This window comes from Perissodus microlepis, chromosome 10, assembly GCF_051167445.1.
Source record: "Perissodus microlepis isolate ML-2025 ecotype Zambia chromosome 10, ASM5116744v1, whole genome shotgun sequence".
In the NCBI taxonomy this organism is placed as follows: Eukaryota; Metazoa; Chordata; class Actinopteri; order Cichliformes; family Cichlidae; genus Perissodus; species Perissodus microlepis.
The window spans coordinates 7,509,654-7,526,404 of NC_140470.1; the positions used below are offsets into that span (position 1 = coordinate 7,509,654).

At 44.1% G+C, this 16,751-nt stretch overlaps 1 protein-coding gene across 5 annotated transcripts in view; it reads left to right on the forward strand.

Annotated features, from left to right (window-relative positions):
• The window catches only part of mtmr4 (myotubularin related protein 4), a 41,724-nt gene extending 24,973 nt beyond the window's left edge, over positions 1-16,751 (forward strand). For 3 of the 5 annotated variants that reach the window (XM_084941686.1, XM_084941687.1, XM_084941685.1), the window contains 16 exons: positions 2,779-2,895; positions 3,887-3,916; positions 4,471-4,553; positions 5,194-5,553; positions 6,733-6,846; positions 6,943-7,133; positions 8,283-8,411; positions 9,154-9,265; positions 9,689-9,884; positions 10,015-10,200; positions 10,462-10,632; positions 11,687-11,841; positions 11,994-13,407; positions 13,547-13,657; positions 13,779-13,867; positions 15,046-16,751. In XM_084941686.1, the coding sequence (XP_084797812.1) occupies positions 2,779-2,895; positions 3,887-3,916; positions 4,471-4,553; positions 5,194-5,553; positions 6,733-6,846; positions 6,943-7,133; positions 8,283-8,411; positions 9,154-9,265; positions 9,689-9,884; positions 10,015-10,200; positions 10,462-10,632; positions 11,687-11,841; positions 11,994-13,407; positions 13,547-13,657; positions 13,779-13,867; positions 15,046-15,223 (3,636 nt within the window). In that variant the 3' untranslated portion in view covers positions 15,224-16,751. The remainder of the gene's footprint in view (positions 1-2,778; positions 2,896-3,886; positions 3,917-4,470; positions 4,554-5,193; positions 5,554-6,732; positions 6,847-6,942; positions 7,134-8,282; positions 8,412-9,153; positions 9,266-9,688; positions 9,885-10,014; positions 10,201-10,461; positions 10,633-11,686; positions 11,842-11,993; positions 13,408-13,546; positions 13,658-13,778; positions 13,868-15,045) is intronic. The other 2 variants (XM_084941688.1, XM_084941689.1) reach the window with 2 other exon arrangements.

Sequence of the window (16,751 nt, forward strand, 5' to 3'; positions counted from 1 at the left end):
CAAAGGAAAAGTGGAGGGAGGAGGGGCCTGGGGTCACTATCTGTTGTTTCTTTTTTGTGGCTTTCAATTGAAGCCACTTGGTTTCTAGTGAACTGCAGGGAGTATCAACCTGTTCAAATGTTTTATTATTAAAGTGCTATGCTTTAAAGGGCTCTGTGTCAAAGGTCTTTTGTATATTTTTTCCAACTGAGCAATGTGCAAAGGAAGCATGGCTGTATCATAGTCTGCTAGCAAAGTTTATGAGAGTGTCTTTTAATCTGTGCAGAAACAGAATCTTTCTGTTTCTGCACTCTTACGCTTGCTTCCCTTCCCCTTGCATTCACACATGGAGTCACACATTGTATCTGTGCTTTTGTGTGACTTTTTGTGCATGTGTAGGCTCTCCCATGATGGTTTCACTGACAGCTGATGTCTCTTACTGCGGACAAATTGCAGGCATTTCCCCACCCCACTGTATTTATTACCCTACTGCCTTCCCTCCTGCGTGCGTGCAAGTCATGGAGCATGCTTTCAGTTGCGCGTACATTTGCTCACGTGCATGTCCTAACAGGCAGGCTGCTTAAACCGGAAGTCACGACTCACAAGTCAGTGTTTTCTTTTTTTTCCTCTTTAAATGGGGCTTTCTACTCACCCTCCCTCCCCCTCTCTCTCATCATATTTCTGCTGCTGAAGGCTTCATAGAGGAAACGTGACACAGTATCTTCTGCTGCACTTGCTGGCTGCCAGTGACTCATGCACCTACTTTTGGAGCACAGCTTGTTTAATGCAGCTTGCAGTCTGTACAGCATGTTAACTATGGCACTTCTAGCAACACACTTCAAGTCTTTTCCACAGCAGATAAATGTGTACACTCTCTACCTGAATTTGTTTATTTCTACTGCCACTGAGCCAGTATTTAATGAAATCGTATACCTTTCCTTTGCTTTTGTGGCGTTTTCCTTTTTATATATTGTAAAACGGTATCCTCAGTCCTTTTCCTCAGTCAGTAGCTACATGGTTTTTAAGCTTAACCTAGGTGTCAGCGCCGTTTGTCCTCCTGTCACTTTCAATTTGCTTGAGCTGCAGTTGAAAAACTGGAATATTTTAATCCCAAAAATATTTCAAAGTCCCGCTCTATTGTGCCGAGAAGGAGGGGGCTGCTGCTGCCTATATTTGGCTCTGCTGAGTACTATGTGCTCCATTTCCCAGTTTAAGCTACACTTTTTTTTTCCCTCGTCATGCTTCCTGTCTCGATTCATGTGGAAGTTTTCAGTTATTGATGAGCAGCAGGTGCAGTGATAAATATCAGGGCTTTTTTTTAAAAAAAAAAAAAAACATTTTTATGGATCAGCCATCATCAACATCTTTTGACCTCTTACCACTCAATGGGATTTCTACATAATAGTCCTGCTTTATTTTAGAGTTTTATGCAATTTGGCATGAGAGTAAATAGTCTGTTGGACTAGATGGAGTGATGGGAATATCGGTCACATTTAGCTTTTTGTGCTGTGGAGCTCTTCTTTCAGCAGTGTTAGCTGTTTCAAGTGGGCCTGCTATAGCCTTGCATTTGCTCTGCTGCATGTTGTCTTTTTTTAACATGCACTAGTGGGTCCTCTTCAGCGTGACTCAGCAGTGCATGCTAATACAGAATGAGGTAATGTTGTCTCTAAGCAACACTTTCCTCACTACTTAGCAACTCAACAACAAGACCGGTGTCACACTTTTCATTAGTTTGAAGCAGCCATAGCAATAACTATGCTCGTGCCAATCGCATCCAAGTGACAACTAAGGAAAAAGTGTGTTTTAGTCAAGACGGAATGGGCCTAACACAGTCCCCCAGTTCATCACCAAGCCGAGAGTGTTTCACAAAGTTATTTTATAATCTAACACTTGTGCTCCTGGTCAACACCATTTATTCAAGATCTTTTGTTTCAGTGCATCTTTTTTTAATTATATTGGAAAAGCAGTAAAGTAAACAGAATAACAACAAGAGCAGCTGGTCTGAAACTGATTAAAAGCTTCCGGTTTTAGATAAATGAAAAGATGTTTTAGGAGTTGGCACGTGCAACCATGTGTCTCTTCCACTCTGTCGACTTTTAAGATAATACCCTGCCTCAGAATGAAATGAAAAATGTTCTGTTAACCTCTGTTGGGAAGCAATTACCTTAATGTAGGGGTCTCGTTGCGGCTGAAGCCAGGGCTTGGCTGCGACTAATCAAATGGCCATGGAATGTTAATGGACAGTTTGGGATCCCTCTCCCTCTACACCGGAGCAGACAGTCTCCCTCCCACCAACAAGCCCCTCTGTGCTAACAAAGGCTCTTCTGTAAAACTCATATGCCCTAATTGGACAGCTACACATGCACGCTTTTTCTCATGTCCCTCTTTTTCTTTTATCTTCAATATTACTCTGACAGGATGATCACAAGCTGTCAGCTATGCTGGGTATTGCTTATAAAAATGAAATGCTGTGCCAATATGATATTTGAGTTTAAGTACCTCTAAAAGTATGACAAGGAGCTTAACAGATCATGTCACATATCTTGCTGTTTTGCTCTGAGATTACTTTTTTTTCCTTTTTTTGTCCAAGTTAAATTTAATTTGTCATTGTCCAAAAATGACATTCCCACAATCAATATTTAGAATGAGTTGCACCAAAACTGAGGACGCAGCATTAACATAATATGTTCTGTCAGGATTAGACTTCCAGTAGATTGAATAAAGCTGTTAAATGCGTGCTGGTGTAATGTTTCATGCACATGAGACTTAAACAGTTCCATTGTTTTTGGGTCTTTGCAGGTGCCGTTCCCAGTTCTTCAGGGGGAAGGTGTGGAATATCTTGGCCGTGCTGATGAAGCCATCATTGCCATTTCTAACTACAGACTTCACATCAAGTTCAAGGACTCAGTCATCAATGTGAGTGCATGTCTCCGACAACAAACCTAACAAAGAATCACAGAACTGTCACTTCTGCCAGAGCCCTATGCCACCAGCAGAGGAGAGGGAAGGATGTTTAGTTTGTATGCAATTAGACTTTTACCCTTCCCCCATATAAGTTTTCATTAAGAAATAACTGTGGCAACAAGGCAAATAAACTTTCAATGGGGTACCCGTTGAGCACTTTTAGCTTACTTGGCATGTAGTTGTTTGTACCAAGGTGAAATCACAGGAGCACTAGACCCTCTAATCCTGAAACCACAAAGGTTTAATGTGACATCCAGGCTGGCAGTGCTCTCCACCAGCTCGCTCCTGCTGACGTCAGGCCTTGCTCAAATACAAACAGGCTGGTTGTTTGCATTCACTGGCAATGAAAATCCTTCTTCCCAAATCCATGTCATCTTTTCCAGAAGGATTCAGCTTCTGGAAAAGATGACAGTTTTAAAAACGAAGGAGGTGGCGAGGGCCAATCACCGAGGCACGTCCTCACCTTAACTTTAAGCAGAGGAGAGTGAGATTACCACATAAAGTTCAAATGTCACAGACTAACAGTCCTTATCAAACTGATTTCCTACTTAGACAGACTCCTGCCTTGACCCCAGAAGCACACATGAACTGTATGAATGCCAGCAAACAACCTTTCACCCACACCTCCCCTTCACAACTCTTTACAGCCTCTTACTTTTAAGCTGTTTTCTTGCCCTTTGCTCCCGCCTGTGTTTGTCTTTCTCTTCATGATTTCCATTTGACTTGGCTATGTGCTACAAATAGTGCACAGCGTGATCCGCTCGGTTGTCTTTTCATCTCGCAGCCTCTTTGGTGTTTACTTTCCTTTTAACTCTTCATTTCCCAATGCCTCCTTTTTGGGTTTAATAGTTTGTTGTTTTGTTTTTTTCCATTTCCTCCTGTCTTATTTCTTCCCTCCCTCCTTCTCTCCTTGTCTGTGCTCCATGGTGTCACTGTGTTTTAGACCTACCCAGGTGTGGACATTGACATATCTGTGAGTACCATATGATAAAACATCACCCTCTGCCATAGTCTAGACAGCTGTCATTAAGCTCCTCTTCACTTTACATGATTGGGATGGACTGAGGCCAAACTGTAATTTACATTCAGCAGAGTGGTAGATGGATTAATCATTTTGTGAAATGACTGTGTCGCCAGCACTCTTTCTCATGAATTAAACTGGCCATTATTTGTAAAAAAGTGCACACACATAGCCCTTATGTTCAAAGGTTTGTCCATAAGGGATTTTTTAAACCTCGTCGGGGGTTCATTAACATCTTACTCTAAAGTACCACTTACCTGCTTGAAAAGCATAAGAGACGGCAGGTTTGTAGCTGTCACATGGTATCATAACAGTTCTAGAGGCAAAGTTGGAACACCAGTGTGGCCTTTTGTTCCTCTGCAGTCAGGTTAAAGGTTTACTTAGTGTGTCTAACCTGGATACAGTCTGTACTAGACCAGAGGGTGGTAATTTCTCTGCCAGTGTGCTGTCTGCTCACACAGTGGGCCATCAGGCTAAATGCACGTGCTCTCTGTCTCCCTCTGCAGGTGCCTCTCAGGCTGATAGAAAGTGTAGAGAGCAGAGATATGTTCCAGTTGCACATCATTTGCAAAGACTCTAAAGTTGTCAGGTAAGAAGAGCCCCTCACTCTTACACTCTCTTACAGCACAGTACTCTGATACACATTTGAATTAGTAATACTATGGGTTCATTTAGGAAACTGTTCATATTACACATTACCAATTGTAAATTGTACACATAACAACAGACTGACCGAATTTGGAGTTCAGTTTGACTTACTTGAGATCAAATTAAGCAATAATGGAAAAGGACTTGACATGGAGAAAGAGTCGAATTATGTGTTTTTGCAGAACTGAACTTTTGCAGAACTGTACTTGTAGTCATTGATGATTTCAGTCACAACTTGTAACGCACTGTCATTCGCCCACCTTAGATAGGAAATGTAAAATAATATGTAGGTAATACTTCTTTGAAACTAAGGTTTCAAAGGTAATAAAGGGTGTTGGTAAATTCTCATCTTTATGTGTTCATGAACATCTGTAAAGTTTAAAACCAGTGGAACTGTCGCATACTCGGTAGCAGATGTGCCCAGCAGCATTTTGGTTCCACATTATTAAGCAACCACATTACTACTCTGGTTTAAAGGCTGGAAAATCACAGAGCAGCTGATTTGTTTTGTTTTGTTTTTCTCCTTGTCCCCAGTGCATGAAGGGTTTGTTGGATCTCACTAATCTTTCTAATCTACACAGATGCCACTTTGCAACGTTCAAGCAGTGCCAGGAGTGGGTCAAACGTCTGAACCGGGCCATAGCACACCCATCACGGCTGGAGGACCTGTTCGCCCTGGCCTATCACGCGTGGTGTCTAGGAGGCAGCGCTGACGATGAAGATCAGCACCTTCATCTTTGTCGCCCAGGTTCACACACATTCGTTCACAGTTTTAGAACAAGTAAATGTTTGAGAGGGCATTTTTCATTTATACCCTCGCTCCATGTTCTATGTGTGTTTGTAGGTGATCATGTACGTCAGAGAATGGAAATGGAGGTCAAGAGGATGGGCTTCGATACTCAAAACATCTGGAGAGTGTCTGATATCAACTGCAACTACAAGTATGTCACTGATGCTTAACCATGAAAAGCACAGCAGGTATATCCCGATGACTGCATCTAGTTTTAGTAGTATAGAATGGTGTCATGATAAAGAGTAATGATTGGATAGTTGACGGTGAATGGCAGTGTTTCTGTGAAATTTCTGAGAGCTCTGCCAGAGTGGGAACTCTGGTTGGTAATATAAGTGTCAGAATTTTAGAGTTGGTTACTTTTTGATGAGATCCAAGGTTTTTCAGAATGAGAGTGTCACCAGGGATGGGAGGGAAGAAAAGGGTACCTCAAAGTGAAAGGCAACACCTAGAAGCAAATTCCACATCTTTTAGATATATGACTTTGATGTTTTCATCATCATCCACTGTGACTAGAAGTCTTAATTGATTAATGGATGTCCAATAGGTACACTTTAAACAAGACAAGCTAATGGCTAATCTAGGATGTCTTTAAAGCTGCAACTTTCCCTGTCATTGACACAAACAGCTTTAGCGCACACACACACACACACACACACACACACACACACACACACACATATGTGTGCGTGTGTGTGCGTGCGCGCTGAGGCTACCAGGTTGGGTAGTTCAGCCTAAGATAAACTGTATTAAGGCAGTCACCTAAGTAGAAACAATAGACTGAATGGGTGTATGAGTGTGTGCACCTGTACATCGGGGTCTCCTTTGCAGTCTGGGTAAATAAATGCTACAAAAAAAAGGTCAGTCTGTTTGGAGGGCCCAGGAGAACACACCCCACTGAGACAGACACACACATAGGACAACTGGCTAATTAAACAAGTCACAGCCTGCTGAGGCCCATGACTCAAAACTGTATTTTACACACACACACACACACACACACACACACACACACACACACACACACACACACACACACACACACACAGTCTCTCTCCCTCCTGCTATTAGACTCTGAGCAAGTGAATAGAATTTGAAGAAAGTATCCTGGGAGAGAAAGAGGAGAAAGCAGAGACAGATGGAGGTTTCTGATTTGTTTTCTGGTCTAGCTGAGATATTGATGCTGCAGTGACCCTGAAAACCAGAAGATTTTAGGGAATGTCCTTTTGCAGCCAGTTTCATCTTGGTTTTCCTCATCAAAAGATAATGCAGCATTATAAACGGTTTTAAAACTTCCTTTAGAACCTCTAACTACCTGTTCATCCTGTAGGCTGTGCTCCAGCTACCCACAGAAGCTTCTGATTCCAATCTGGATCACTGACAAGGAGCTGGAGAGTGTGGCTTCTTTTAGATCCTGGAAGAGGATCCCAGTGGTGGTCTACAGGTAACTTTGTGTGCATGTTTTCTCCAGCTTATATGGGTGCAAGCTGAAGAAAATCCATCATTTTAGGTTAATTAACTCTGTAACCTTCGTTTCCAGGCACCAGAAGAACGGGGCAGTGATCGCCCGCTGTAGCCAGCCTGAGATTAGCTGGTGGGGCTGGAGGAACACAGATGATGAGTATCTAGTTACGTCCATCGCTAAGGCCTGTCAGATGGACAGCGGAACCAAGGGTGCACAAACAAATCGACAACGCGGGGAAGCTACTGACTCTTCCGATGGTGATTTTGGTAATCTTGCTGTTTGATTTTCTTTGCATGTCCATACTTGCACTCCTCATCCATTTGCACATCTCTGCATTACACGATGACCCTATTTGTCAAATTAAACAATCCAGGGTCCAAATTCACTCGTTTTCTTAAAGTCACAGCTAGTGATCGCATCATATTGCAGTCTACTCAGGCAGCCCACACACCTATACCAAACAGTGCTTCCAGTAGTGAGTGTCTGAAACAGACTCTCTCTCTCTGCAGTCATCCAGACACACAACAGCAGATCACGCTGTGCAAACCTGGCCAAACACTCTCTAACTCTAGACTTCTTTCACAAACTTTGACCAGAGAGAAAGAGATGCATTTATCTATTGTTTAATTATCAGTTTTTCACATTTTCAATAATACCTGCAAATACATAAATACATCATCACCAATTTAAAGTATAAAGGTAGCTGATTAACATGAATCGCTTTTATCGTGCACACCATAAATTTAATTAGCTTCTTTTTAATCAGCACTTTGAACTTTGAGAGGAGATCAGTAAATTTCCAGGTTGTAAACAGCCGCTAATAGCTAGGACTCTGGTGTTTTCAGAGCTTTGCAAGCATTCACAGGGCTGGGAATGTGTTTTTTGTTTTTGTTTTTTTCCATTGCTAATGTCCTCCTTTTTAACAGAAAGTACGTGCATCAGTGTTGCTGCATTGTAATTATTGTGAGTTACAGAAAGTAGGACAGCTGTCAGCACAGCTTTCACAGTTCAGAAAAACAACTCTTTGTATCTTTTTCAGTAGTTTTGCTTTCCTTTTTTCCCTCCATATTAACTTATAAGGAACACACAGATATGTCAAATTACAGAAAGTGATAAAAGAGCTTTTAACACAATTAGAGAAGGGTGCAGAGAGAAGTATTTCAGTTCCAGTCGTCTTTCTCTGCAGAAGCTGTGGGAAGGAGGCTTCTTGACTTACCAGGTAACACAGTGGTGTTCATCATGAGGAGATATTGATTTTCAGTAGGTTACAAATAGAGTCAGTTTCTCTTAATCATGTTCCCTGCACTTCTGACACCGTCCTCCTCCTTTCACACTTTCTCTTTCTTCCTTTCCCTGGCAGGTCGATTCGCATTACACTGTCTGCTCATAATGATCAGAATCTTCTCTTTCCCCAGACTCATCTCTGACGGGCGGCTCCAGCTGCAATGACAACACTGTGACACAGAAGCTGCTGATTCTGGATGCTCGCTCATACACTGCTGCAGTGGCTAACCGAGCTAAGGGCGGAGGCTGCGAATGTGAAGGTTGGCATAATCCCAAAAAATTTTGCACCATCTTCAAAAAGTCAAATTAAACTAGAAACATTGTCATCTGTGAACCTTATCTGGAGTGTGTGTGTATCATTTGGCGTCTGATTCTACTGAGTCAAGCAGACAGGAAACTCGGTGAGAAGTAAAACAGTGTTTTTACTCAGTACTCTAAAATTGCCTGCTTGTGGTGACTTAACATAATTTTAATATCCAACTTTATAATTCCTCTCAGCTCTATGGAGCTTAATTATTTTTTAATTACTTATGTAACAATCAGAAACAATTTGAATAATACTAAAGCCAGCTGGACAAGTATATGGGTATATATCATAATTCAACTTTTTCCTTGATCAGCTTGAATATTTAAAACTAATGGCTTTCAGATAGGCTCTGCTATGATGGCAGTTTAGAGCATATTGGTTGTGATTTGTAGCTTTTGCGCACACTTTAATTCTTGTCAGTGCTCATGCTGTTAGACCTGTCTTATAGAAATCATCCTTTACAGAGTAAGTTTAAAATGTTCTTTGTGTAGCTTTTGATCACACATCTGTTTAACAAGGTGCTGCTTTTCCATTCTGGAAACAATCCCCTCTCTCTACAGTGACTTGCTAACACATTTAGTGCAGTCCAGTTTGACTAAATGGACAATATTATTGCTACCAGTGGCTACACACAGTCACTGTTAGATGACTATGAATGTTGCACTGAAAGCAAATTGTTGTTTGTTTGTATTCAGAGTACTACCCCAGCTGTGAGGTCATGTTCATGGGAATGGCCAACATCCATGCTATCCGGAACAGTTTCCAGGCTCTCAGGGCTGTCTGCAGTCAGATCCCCGATCCAGGAAAGTAAGTCGATCTATGTGACCTTTCTCTCTGAGCGGCTCTGGCCTCATTTGCACCTCCCTCCACCTTCTCTGTTTTAGTGGGTTCACCACACAGTAAGACAACACCACACAGGCACAGGAACACAGTCCTGTTCCTGCTGGGCTTGCCAGCTGTCTGTCTGTACACGTCAACCAACAGCACATGTGTGTTATGGCTGTCCGTTTGTTCCCATGTTTACATGTGTTTTCAGTGCGTCAGAAGTGTGTATTTTACATCGAATGTGTGAAGTGAAGCAGAAAGGCCTCCAGAGAGGTGCCTCCCTGCTCTGTCATAGTTAACCCAAATAACCCAATCCATGCTGTATCCAGTCTTCAGATTACCTCAGTTATGACATATTCCATATAGGTTAGTTGTTGCCTAATCAACCCCCTCTCGTGTTTCCAGCTGGCTTTCAGCACTGGAGAGCACCCGTTGGCTGCAGCACCTGTCGGTCATGCTGAAGGCTGCCACTCTGGTATGTTCAGCAGTCGAGCGGGACGGTCGTCCTGTCCTGGTACACTGCTCAGACGGGTGGGACCGCACGCCTCAGATTGTAGCCCTCGCCAAGGTCCTGCTGGACCCCTACTACAGGACATTAGAGGTGAGCATCTGCACAGTTCAGTATTAATCTAATGTATTTGATTTTTAGATGACATGTCATAGGTATGGTAAGCACTTATTTTGCTGGATTCTCTTGTTGCTTTTGGTACTGACTTCTGTGCTATCCACAGGGTTTCCAGGTGCTCGTAGAGACTGAATGGCTGGACTTTGGTCATAAGTTTGGGGACCGCTGTGGCCACCAGGAGAACTCAGACGATGTGAGCGAGCAGTGTCCCGTCTTCCTGCAGTGGCTGGATTGTGTTCACCAGCTGCTCAAACAGTTCCCCTGCCTGTTTGAGTTCAACGAGGCCTTCCTGGTGGGTGGTTGGACAGCACTCTATACTAGTCTGTCTTACGCATTAATCTCTACATCTTCTATAAACTTCAAAAAGTGGCCAGGATTACATGAAACCATACATTTGGCCTAATGAATAAAGTCTTGGGTCACATGGTCATGTTTCACATCAGTCAGCTGTTTCACATCAGTCAGCTGTCTCACACACACCGACAATGAGAGTTAAAGTTAATCAGTGCTGTAATTAAAGGCCTGACTTGATGCATCTTCTTCACATGTCCAGGTCAAGTTGGTGCAGCACACATACTCGTGTCTTTACGGCACGTTTCTGTGCAACAACGCTCGTGAAAGGGAGGCAAAGAATATCTACAAACGCACCTGCTCTGTGTGGTCTCTGCTTCGCACAGCAAACAAGAACTTCCAGAACTTCCTCTACATCCCTTCTCATGACATGGTACCTGCCGGTTTTCACAGCTTTTGTACAGGGTGGGCCATTTATATGGATACACCTTAATAAAATGGGAATGGTTGGTGATATTAAAGTCCTATTTGTGGCACATTAGTATATGTGAGGGGGCAAACTCCTCAAGATGGGTGGTGACCATGGTGGCCATTTAGATGAACAGTTTCCTGGAAAGTGGATTGGTCATCATGGGCCAGTTGAATGGCCCCCAAGGTCTCCCAATCTGACGCCCTTAGACTTTTACCTTTGGGGTCATCTGAAGGCAATTGTCTATGGTGTGAAGATACGAGATGTGCAGCACCTGAAACTAAGGGGTACTGGATGCCTGTGCTGGCATTTCTCCTGCGGTGTTGCTATCAGTGTGTGAAGAGTGGGAGAAGAGGGTTGCATTAACAATCCAACACAATGGGCAGCACATTGAACACATTTTATAAGTGGTCAGAAACTTGTAAATAACTCATGAAAGAATAAAGTTACGTTGAAACCAAGCACACCATTGTTTTTCTTGTGACATTACCAATAAGTTTGATGTGTCACATGGCCCTCTTCCTATTGAAAAAACAAAAGTTGTATCCAAGATGGCCGACTTCTAAATGGCCACCATGGTCACCACCCATCTTGAGGAGTTTGCCCCCTCACAAATACTAATGTGCCACAAACAGGACTTTTATATCACCAACCATTCCCATTTTATTACGGTGTATCCATATAAATGGCCCACCCTGTAGTTTAGTATAGTTGCAGCTGGAAGTTGCTTCCTGAGTGTTTCCTTTTAAAGCCACTGTGCTTTTCAGTTAGTGTTCAGTGAGGTGGCTTGCTGAAGGAAACAGTTGATCATAGTAATGATCATAATCTTCAGTCACAATCTCAGTGAGCACAATAAGTGTTTTGATTAATGGATAATGTGACTCCGATTTTGAACTTCCGTATGATTAAAGATTAAATCTATCCTACTTTCCCTGCCATCCTTTCTGATGCACGTTCAGAGTTTTGATCTTAGACGCCATTACTATGTACTTATCCTCCCGGTGCATTTGTCTGCCAGGTGCTGCAGCCAGTCTGCCATACTCGGGCACTACAGTTGTGGACAGCCGTCTACCTGCCCACCTCCTCCCCCTGCACTGCTGTGGACGATTCTGTGGATCTCTACCTCCCGCCCTCCATCACAGGAGATGAGCTTACCTCCCGTTCCCTGGACAGGTCTGTTTGTCTGAGCAATACTATTGCCGCAGTCTGACTAGTAATGTTATGGCAAACAGTCAGACTGCCCTCTAGAGTTCAAAATGGAGAACTGTATTACTGCATTTTATACACATTAAAAAATAAGATCTGTATGTACTGGTGATTTACAGACTTCCTAAGACCCGCTCCATGGATGACCTGCTGTCAGCTTTTGAGAATGGGATGCCCCTGACACGAACATCGAGCGACCCCAATCTCAACAAGCACTGCCAGGAGGGTCGCTCTGCACTGGAGCCCTCACCTGCTGTGGAAGAACCCGCTGCAGAAGGCTCCAACGAGCTCATACCTGACACTGCGGTCGACAGTGGAGAGGGACAATCTGTGCATCCGACTCCAGAAGCTGTCCCAGGTGTAGCGGGTGCTGAAGAGGCTGTGGATGGACCCTGTTTCACTACGCAGCCCCTGCCTTCCCTGCCCCTCTCACCTGTCCCCCTCAGTGAGGATGTCACACTTGCTCACACTGCCTTTTCCACTCCTGCCCTCATGCAAGCTTTGCATCAGATCACAGATACTCCACTCCAACAAGCTCCAATGGAGGCTGAGAGCCCTTGTAGGACTGCTGAGAGTATACCATCACCCACTCATAAATCAGAGCCCTGCTTACCTCTGCCCTGCAAAAGCACTCAACCTGCAGCCAACACACCAACCTCTGTATTTCAAGGACAAATTGATAGTCAGTCAAAGAGCCTGCTGGCTGTAAAGCAGCTAACACCACTCCTTCCCATGGGGGACTCCACTGAGACTCTTACAGGTGAGAATGATCATCCCCCCAACTCGCCCTCCGCAGTGACCCAGGAATTTACGCAGAATACTTTGAATGATGTGGAGCAGCCTGAGTTTCAGCCACAAGCTCAACCCCAGAAGGAGGAGGAGGACACGAGGACAAATGGGGCGAGTGGAAGAGAGCGCGTGTTAGCGGCAGCTCCTGTAGACTGCATCCAGGCAACTGCTCGCCCTCTGATCTCCCAGAGCCAGCTCTCGGACCTGTGCTTGCTCAGCTCCCACTGGGAAAGTGTCCAGGGTCTGGTCCAGTCTGCCTCTGGTGCCAGCCGGGCCCAGCACCCCAACATCCACCAGAGCCGCCGGCTTGCCAGTAAACTCCTCCGCGCCCAGGGCTTTGCCATTGCCAATGGCTCGCAGTGCTGCCGCAGGGAGGCTCTCTGTTGTCCGAGCAGTGCGCTGCAGACTGGATGGCCTACCAGGAGTGCAGGCTACACTGGACTGTGTGGGCCTGCTGCCCTCACCAGCTACTCACTGGCAGCCCATCAGCTCCTGCCAGCCTCTTATTCCTCACCCTCAGCTTCCAGCTCGCCACCACCTCCCCAGGCCCTGGCTTACCTGGATGACGACGGGCTGCCTGTGCCGATGGATGCTGTGCAGCAGAGATTGCGTCAGATCGAGGCGGGTTACAAGCAGGAGGTTGAGGTGCTGCGACAGCAGGTGCGACAGCTGCAGATGAGGCTTGAGAGTCAACAGTATGGCACCCCTCCCTCAGAGCCATACGTCGAGTACGAGGATGACATTGTGAGTGACTTTTTAAGCACAGACTTTACTGAAAGAGCTAATAGCATTTCTCTTTGTCTTCAGAGTATTTACTCTCAATTATTTTCAGAAGAGTTCTTATTTGTATCCATCCTCTGATCTCATTCTGTTCTCTCCTTAGACATGTCTGCGTGAGTCAGACAACAGCAATGAGGAAGATTCTCTGTCTACCCACAGCGAGGACCGTCTGTCCGAGGGCAGCTGGGATCGAGTGGAGCCCAGGGACACTGAGGTGAGTGTCCTACAGAGCTTCTGTCTTCACTCTTCCTTTCTTGTTCCCACTCACTTCTCACTTGCATGTCCAGGAGCAGAGCTATGTCTCACACTTTTCTGATACCTATCTCTGTGTGTAGGTTACGAGGTGGGTGCCCGACCACATGGCCTCCCATTGTTTCAACTGTGACTGTGAGTTCTGGATAGCCAAGAGACGTCACCACTGCAGGTAGAGACTTCATTGTGTTTCTTTTTTGTTGTTAATTTTTCCAACATGTGCTCAAACTTGGAGGAAAAAATAGATAAATGCCAAGATTAGACTAGATTAATATTAGTGTGGAAATATTTGTTTACGTATTTGCTCAGATTAAGAAAGTAAATGTGAAGCTTCAGCCATAAGCCTGTTAGCTCAGGTTAACTAATGCTAGCTTTGCTAGCTGTCAGCAGTGTGAAAGCATCTTGTTGCTGTGTTACTGGGCAATTATGTGCTCAGCTATTCCTTTTATTCTGGCGCAGTTTTGAAGGCAAATTTGGTTGCTGTTTGAATAAAACCAGACAAACTGTTCAGCCGGTTTTCAGTCTTTGTGCTAAGCTAATCTGACCAGCTGCTGGTTAACATCAAGTACAAGTCTCATCGTCTCACTCTGAACAAGAAAGAATAAGTACATTTTCCAAATGCTGTGCAAATTCTTTTTAACATTTAAGCCTTAATATTTTTTTGCATTTGAAGTGAAGCTGCTTCACGATTAGCACTTGTCTAAGAGATCTGAGTGTTTCCTTTTAAAAGCTGGCTGTGTTTGTATATTTTGTATGCCTGTTTCTCTCTGCACTCTTTAGTTGCACAGTGACTCTGCCAAAGCAGCAGCATGCCTTTAAAAGACAATTTGCTGTGCATTTTCCAAGCTTTGGTTTCAGCATCAAAGGCTCTTGACTCACTGGGGAATTAATTATATGCTCCACTGAGACATTTTAGGCAGGGGGGGAAATTCATATTCACAGGCAGAGCAGCACTCTGAGCAGGGCATGTGTTCAACTGTTAGATCCATTTTTTATGTAACTTAAACACAGCAAGTTTTCCAACATGTAATAAATAGAATCAGCTGATTTATAATGTATGTAAACAATGACTTGTGTTTCCGTTCCCAAATGCAATAGAGACGGATGGAATGCAGTAAAGTTGCCATGTGTGAAAAGACCTTTAAATGTGCTTCAGGAAGAAGCGTAAAGCTGTTTGTGCTGCTCATCAATCCATAATCTGCATTTAGCCTTTTCATTTTTGCCCTCTCTGGGTCCTGAGGATCTTTTATTTTGAAATCTTATACATTTGGTATTTAAAGTGTCTTAGAAACCTTCACATCAAATATTATTTGTCCTATTAATAACGTTACATGTGTTCTCCATTTTCAGGAACTGTGGTAATGTGTTCTGTAAAGACTGTTGTCACCTGAAGCTTCCCATCCCAGACCAGCAGCTTTACGACCCTGTGTTGGTGTGCAACACCTGCCACGACCTGCTCCTCGAGTCCCGCACCCGCGAGATCCGTAGCCAGCAGCTTAAGAAGGCCATCGCTACAGCCTCCAGCTGAGAGAAACCTCTGAAGCATTGTCACCTCGGCTTTGTCCTGCTCGTATGGGACTGATGAGCTGTGCGCTGTTTTTACCGCCAATCAGCTGTAGTTTGGCTGCAGGGGCGGGAATGAGGAGCAGTTGTTACTCTTTGGGACGCTGGGCTTTAAAAACGGAGATGTACGTATAGACTGTACTAGAAGGGATTGCTAAGGCATGCTAGCAGGTGGAGGAGGGGGTTGGTCAAAGACATTTTTAGGCCTAAGCGCCGCAGCGTCCTGCTGCCTCCACACGGCTCAGTCCTCTAGTGGTGCCCCGCCTGAGACACATCTCCAACCTGTCCACACACCTTTTAGTACCAAACACCTGCACCCTCCTGACGGGCACCGTCTCGCAGTTCAGAGGACAATCGCTCACCCTTCCACGTGTCGGGGGACTCCAAAGCCTGTACCTGTACTACTGGAGGCTTTCAACTTTAAAAGAAAAGAAATGCTGCTACAGTATTTAAAAGTCTAATTTTGTATTCTTATTTTGTGCACTACTAGCTGTCATGTAATGGAGGGCACTTGTGACCAAACTTGAGGAAAAGGGAGAAATCTGCTGTTTACTTTGCCATTGCATCTTTTTTGCTGTTGTTGTTTTTTTGTCCTCTCGGAGCCTGAATGTAACATGTGATGGATAACTGGACTGGGTTTATGTTAACGTGCATTTGGTAGGTCGTGTACATGTTCATTGCTGCAGTGTGTTCTGTATGTGCACAGTCGATGGTGGTTGTGTCTTTTATCTATGCTTTTCTCTGGTATAGTCGCGGTGCAACGCTCTGAGGGATGTGTGGCGCACACTGATGTGGTTTTGCGGGGACAGAATGAGGGTGGGAGGCAGCAGGTTTCTGTGAAGTCTTCTTCAGATGAGTCATTTGAAGGTGCTTGGAAGATGTGACTGAAGGGTCGTGCTGATGTTCCTCTAGTCGAATGGCTTGGTGTCCACATAAAGCTCTATGTCCATCTGACTGACTCCTCCACATGCTGAGGACTGAACAGAGCTCTTAGTTTTTTGTTTTTTAAGGGTAGTTTGGCAACAGTCCCCTTAAAAATGTTTGTCTACTGGTTGTTGAGACAATGGTGCCATATTTTGTTTTGTCTCTCTCTCTCTTTTTTTTCTTTTCAAAGGATATTTCTTTGTTATGGATGGCAGCAGGTTTCTAATCGGCCACCTCTCTGTATGTTTAATGGTACAGATAGCTAGCTGCTTAATAACACTGAGACGACTAAAGATTAACTGAGAGTTTGATAACAAGAGGCTAACAATGTCAGTGGATAATCAGATATCACTGCATTCGTTACCTTTGTAGTTATCATCGTCTAATATTTGGAGTCTTTTGCACGGTGTTTATGAAGTTGAAATCTTTGAGGAGCTCAGAAATGTAACATACATAGTTATCTGATCCGTAGTGGTGGCTAAAACCTGTCACTTAATGAATTATTGTTGTAAAGAAATGCACTGTAAAAATTAAATCCCATGGGTTAAAATAAAGGATTATATCATGGA